Raw genomic sequence first — 6,000 nt, 5'->3', positions numbered from 1 at the left:
AGGCTATTCCTGTGTCTCCCCTCAGGAAGCACTCTGGCCCAACGGGGTAGGCCTCCCTTGGCCTGTCCTGCATCCTGGCTACCTAGGCCCAGGCCAGGCCCATGCCCTGGGTGCACCCTACCACAGTGCCCAACAGCCATGCAAGTTATGTCACCGCTACAGTTGGGGTGATGGTGTGGATCTGAGAGGGGCTGCCCACCAGCCGAGTCCTAGTGCCCATTGGTGGAGAGAGCTGGCTTGCCTGGCCCCCAAGCTCAGGCTCTGCTGGTGACCTGGCCCCAGGTGTGAGAGCCAAGTAGTTTCCCCCAGGGCCTCCGGGGAGGTGGCCAGGTCCGGGTGGGAACCTGTGGAGAGGGAGGTGGGTAGGCCAGCTGCTCCCACAGGGCCTCCCCTCCCAGATCCGCCCTACCCAGCCCCCATCAGGAGGCCTCGTCGGGTCCCCTCCGGGGCACGGTCAGCTGTTCGTAGGTGGGCAGGGAGTTGCTGGGCAGGAAGAGCTCCGGGTGGACAGAGCTGCCTTCGCCACAGGACTGGACCACTTGGGCGCCACCCCCAGCGGGGGAGCTGCCCTGGTGCAGGGAGAGCAGTCGATGGAGCAGGTCCGTGATGACCACCAGCCTCTGGTCCAGCTGTGTCACCTGTGGGGACAGGAGCAGAGATGAGTGTGGATGTGGGGACCCCCTGATGTCGCTGCAGACGTGCCCCCTGCGTCCCGGTCAGCGCAGCCCCTGGACCCGCTCTGTGTATGTGTGCCCCTGCGGAGTCTGCTCCTCCTCCTTGGCCCTCCCCTGCGCCTGGTGACTGGAGGCCACTCAGCCCTCTCCCGGCCTCTGTAGCTCTGGCCAGGCCCTCGGGGGCATCCAGCTACAGCAGCGTCCTGGTCCTGGGGTACTGACTTTACTGCTATCTTGACTTCTTGGGGCCAGGCCGGGGTCCGCTGGGGTGGGGGTCAAAGGAGTCCAGGCTGCTTTGAGGAGTCAAAGCTGGATGGATGGCAGTCAGGCAGAGGGGAGAAGGAGGTGCCCAGCCAGGAGTCGTGTAGGCTAGGGAGGATGTAGGGCTCAATTGGTGGTCACAGCTGCTGGGTCAGGGCCAGTACTTGACCTGCAGTGTTCTTGGGATTGTTTCCTCAGGCCTCTGTCAGATTTGCTGTCCCCTCTGTCCCCTCCTCCACCTAGAGCACTGGAAACACCAGAAATGGTGGTGGGGGTCCAGGGAGCTGGGGGGCCAGACCTGCAGAGCTGCTTCAGGGAAGAGTGTGGCTTTGGAGCAGAAACCACAGAGATGACTCAGGCCAGTGTGGCCTGCTGGGCCCTGAGGAGCCGGCCAGGCAACTGTCCATTGCACATGCACATGCTCATGCTGTCCCGGGCAGGCCGACCCCTTGGGCCCACCTGGGATATGGGGTTGCTGGAGGCCAAGTGGGTGCGGACCCCGTGTTGGCCAGGCGGGGCAGCCAATTGGCTCTGGGGGCCCCGGCCCAGCTTCACAGGGTGGGTGCCATGGTCCTGGACCCTCCTGCATGCAGGGGAGGGAGGGCGAGGGAGGCTGCTGGAGGCTCCCCCAGGGGCTGAGAGAGGTGGAGTCTCTCCTGGGGCGCAGGGCCTGTCCCAGCAGCCCAGGATGGCTGGCGGGCTCCTTCCTCTCAAGGGCCTGTGCCCTTCCAGGAGGAGAATCCCCATCCTGGACGGATGGTGGCTGCATCATCTCCAGGACACTCCCTGTTCCCCCTTCTCTGCCTGCAACTGTCCCAGGCCCAGGGACAGCCATGGGTCTAAGGTCTGGCTGCCGAGGCCAGAGGGGGCCTCCTTCCTTGTTTCCCCCAGCTGCCATGGTGAAGGCAGCTGCGGGCTGCTGTGGCTGGGTTGGGCTGGGCCTGGAGCCACCCTGCTGCCCTGCCCGGTGCCCGCCAATACCCTCGTTCTCTGCGAAGCATGGAGGCCCGCCCATCACCTGCAGCCACAAATGCAGACACTCGGCTCAGAAGAGTGGCCCTGCTCAGGGTCGATGCTGGGGCTGCTGAGGTCCCACTTTGCCCCTGTAGCCCCCCAGGGCTCCATGCCAGGGGCAAAACTGGAGGCAGTTGGTGTGGGGTCAAGGGCAGAGGTAGGCAGGGGCTGGAAGCAAACCCCCCAGGAATAGCTGCTGAGAGCAGAGGGCAGAGCTGACACGGAGGCGGGAAGCTGGGTAGAGAGCAAGGCAGGGCTGTCCCTCTCATCCACCTGCACAGACCCCTGCCCCTCAGTCCTGCCACCTGCTCCTACCCTGGGGGCACTGTGGGAGGTGGTCAGCCAGGCCGCAGGGCCTGAGTGGGGAGGCTAAGGCCCAGGGACTTGCGGTGCACAGCAGACGAAAGCAGCCCAAAGCCGGGCTTCTCCTTTTGGGTAGATCCTGGGTTCCTTCCCGGATGGGTCCCCCAGGGCCCTGCGTGGCTCCTCAGCCGGGGTTAATGCTGCTGAGGGTCGATTGGTTTGGCATCAATTAAAGCTCCAAATACATAGCAGAAGAAAATTTGTGGTTTCATAAATTTTCACTTTTTGGCATTGAACATCTGTGCAGTCACACACGGTGACGTGCGAAGGGTAGGGAAGCCTTTGCAGGGACTTCTTGGGAAAATAATTCAGGAGGGTGGGCACAGGCGGGGTGTGGGGGCTACGGGGGTGGCCCTGTGCTGGGCCACCTTGGGGCGACAGGGAGGAGGGCTGTGCTCAGCCTCCTGCAGAGCAATGGGGTGGCGGCAGGCGGGGGTGCTGGCTACAGGCCGGGGCACCCCTGCAGGTGCCACTGAAGCGGCTCCCTCAGTAACCTGCCTGCCCGTTCCCAAGCTCATCCTGTGGCTGCTGCCCATGGGACTGGGGTTTTGAGGGGCCTGTTGGGTCTCTGGTCCCAGGGATGTCCCATTAGCCAGGCCACTGGGGCCCTGAGCTGGTCCAGAGTCTGGGGTCTCACACTGCTACTTCCGCACGCAAGAAGAACAGGGCTCAGAAGGACAGGGAGAGAGAGCGGGCCTCTCCAAAGCCTCCGGTGCTGGGGTGCATACCTGGGTCCCCTGCTCATCTCTGGGGTCTCCCAGCTCTCTCCACTCCCTGCAGGATCTTCCTGCGTCCTCCTGGTCACCCAGGGGCCCTCTACTTTGGGGCTACCCATGGCAGCCTCTTGGGTCAGCTCATCACCCTTGGGGCCCTCCCGGATTGTCCTGGCTGCCATGGGTCCTCCTGGGCCAGCTCCAGTCCCATAGCTGCTCTTCCAGGCCTGCTGGACGTCTGTGCCCTTCTGCCAGGGCTTGGCCTCTGTGCTTGGTGCCAAGGCCAGAGGCTGGGACCACACATAAGCCACCTCCTGCTTTCTGCCACCTCTGCCAGGCCCTGTGCTGCCTTCTGCACAGCACGCCTCGCCACTCAGGCTGCCCGGGCTCAGGCTGGTGCACGAGGCTGAGTGGGATACAGGTGCTGGACCTGGTGAGGCCTTTTGTGCGGCCTCAGTCTCCTCAGCTGACCAGCCAGTGTTCCTGACCCTGTAGGTCACATGGGGGTGGGAAGGAACATGGAGGAGCCCGCTCGCCTGCGCCTTTGGGTGGTGCCGGGACTCCAGGGGCGCCTGTGGAAGGGCCTCCCTGCCCCTCCTGAGTTCAGCCCCGCTCCCTCCACGGACAGGCCCTGGCCTGGGCTGGCAGTGGCTCCTTCTCAAGCCCAGGCCTTACTCCTGCGATAGCACTTGGTTCCTGCCGTCCGGGTTCTGGCTGTGCTGCTGCGGGAGGAGGGGCACACTGACCAATGGCCCAGGAGGGGCTCTGCCCAGCCTTCACCCCATGGAACCGGATCTGAACAGGCCGGTGCCTGGAGGTGCCTCCGCCTTTGAGGGTAGGCACTGGGTCCTGGGTTGGTGTTCCCCACGAGCCACCAGGACAGAGCAGTTTTGGGGACCTCAGATCTCATCACCGTTTGCAATTGGACAGTGATTAAAAGGGTAGGGCCAACAAAAGCCCCTTGTGCCCCGCCTCAACTACAAATCAATACCCAGGAGACAACGCGAGGGGGCTTCAGAAGAGAAAAAAGCAGCAGAACAACAGCTAGGTAGAGGGCCCCGCGGCGGCTGCCGATCAAGCCCAAGGCAACGGGGTTTCTGTTTGATGTGGTTATGAATTTGTTTTCAAAAGAAAATCTTGAAAGAGTCTTTCAAGAGAAATTTTTACGGAACCTGCCCAGCCTTGATCCCTGCTTGGGACCCCTAAAGGCCCCTGGCCTCATGGATGCTTGGACAGCTTTGGCGAGGCGGGCAGGCCAGGAACACTAGGGCCTGGGCTCCCGGGGAGGGAGCCCCCAGGGCAGCAGCCTGTGGTTCCCTGGGATCCTTGTTGGACAGTGTCCAAGGCAGGACACTGCCTTGAGGGGCAGCCCAGGGTCCCCTCTGGGGTCACAAGGTGAAGGAGCCATCCTCAGGGGCCAACCTCAAGATGCTTAATGCTGGTGTGGGGCAAGCAGATGCCAGCCCTGGCACCCAGTGGCCAGAGGAAGCAGGGAGAGGCCTAGGAAAGGGGCAGGTGTGCAGGAGCCTGGCCAGCAGGCTGTCCTGGCTGGGGTCCTCCAACCATCCGCATGCCCGCTGGCTGTTACTCCAGTGTGCCCGGCATCTTACGGACCAGGACCTGAGAGGAGCCCAGGGTGGACAGCGCCGGCTGCTTGCCCAGGCTGTCCTCGACCCGGGCCTGCCCCAGGCTGCTGGTGCCCATCCACCTTGTGCAGCCTCCCTGGCACGGGTGGGAGCTGGGTGGACATCAGAAAGTGCTGTCCCACGTAGGTGGGGCCCCACTTCACACAGGACGCAATGAGGCTTGGTGACAGGAGGAAGACTGCCCAGGGTCCCCAGGGCACAGTGAGGAGTTTGGGCAGGAGTTGGGGGGTTAGTGACAGGCCTTTATTAAGCGTCTCCTGTGTTACTGGGGTTTATGTGTCTCCGGCCAGGGGTGGGGTGAGGGCCACAGGAGGGCTGTGTGCAGGGAGGCCACTGCTGGCCGGTCTTCTGCTTCCCACCGGCCGCAAGCCTGTGGCTGTCTCTCAGCCCTGCAGCCCTCTGGCACCTCGGGGCTCTGGAAGGCCTGAGTCCTGGACACGCTTGGCTCTTGTCCTTGCCTGCCCAACCCAGCCTGGCTGCCACCCTTTCTTGCTGGGACTGCTCCAGTTACTGACTGGCTCGTGTCCCCATCCCAGTGTACTTCCACACAGTGGCCTTTTAAAACACAAATCAGATCGCATCACTGCCCTGCTGGTCCAGGTCTCTCGTGGCCCCTGAGGTGTCCAGACCCACCCCTGTGTCCCATGTGGCCTCTTCTCGTCCTCTTCACTCCACTCTGGGCCTCTAATGAACATGGTAGCATCCCTGCCTCTGGGCCTTTGTCTCTGTTTTTGGCCTCAGGTCTTGCCAAGGTTACCCTCTGTCCCTTGGCCCTGGCCAGCCTACAGGCCTGGCCTCTCTGTCTGCTCCCATCTCACCTGTTATTCGTACTAGATTCAGACTCAGCCTCCCCTGGCCTCCCACCTTCTTGCTGTGCGTCACTGGGGGGACCCAAAACTGTTTAAGGGATATGGCAGTGCCACGTTACCTACTGCCCAGATGCCACAGCCCCAGGGCCGGGGCGGCAGGTTCCTGCCTACCTGGGATGAGCAGGGTCCTGGCCTGGCTCTGCCTGTGGGCCCTGTACCAAGCCGGATCAGCAGTCACCAGGGCCCCCGCTGCTCTGCCTGCCTGAGCAGGTGCAGGCTGGACCAGGACCTCTCTGTAAGCACAGAGAGGCCCAGAACTGGCATCCATGGCAGGCCTGTTCCTTGATGCTTTGCAAGGTGGTGTTGCCTCAGAGGCTATGAACCAAGGGTCCTGGCCCATGCTATCCCTGTGTCTTTCATAGTTCTGCCTGCCCAGTGGCCAGAAAAGGTCACACTTTGGAGGTGACCTTAGCCATGGCCACCGTCTGCCCTACTCTCAGCTGGGTCCTTGGCACAGCAT

At 63.0% G+C, this 6,000-nt stretch overlaps 1 protein-coding gene across 2 annotated transcripts in view; it reads right to left on the bottom strand.

Annotated features, from left to right (window-relative positions):
• Positions 1–404: 404 nt before the first annotated feature.
• The window catches only part of KCNQ1 (potassium voltage-gated channel subfamily Q member 1), a 321,727-nt gene continuing 316,131 nt past the window's right edge, over positions 405–6,000 (bottom strand). For both annotated transcript variants that reach the window (XM_079104939.1, XM_079104940.1), the window contains exon 16: positions 405–638. In XM_079104939.1, coding sequence (XP_078961065.1) covers positions 420–638 — 219 coding nt within the window. In that variant the 3' untranslated portion in view covers positions 405–419. The remainder of the gene's footprint in view (positions 639–6,000) is intronic.

Source organism: Sciurus vulgaris, assembly GCF_902686455.1.
Source record: "Sciurus vulgaris genome assembly, chromosome: 11".
Classification (NCBI taxonomy): domain Eukaryota; kingdom Metazoa; phylum Chordata; class Mammalia; order Rodentia; family Sciuridae; genus Sciurus; species Sciurus vulgaris.
The sequence above is the reverse complement of the archived record's forward strand: the minus strand, read 5'-3'. Positions and strand labels throughout refer to the sequence as shown.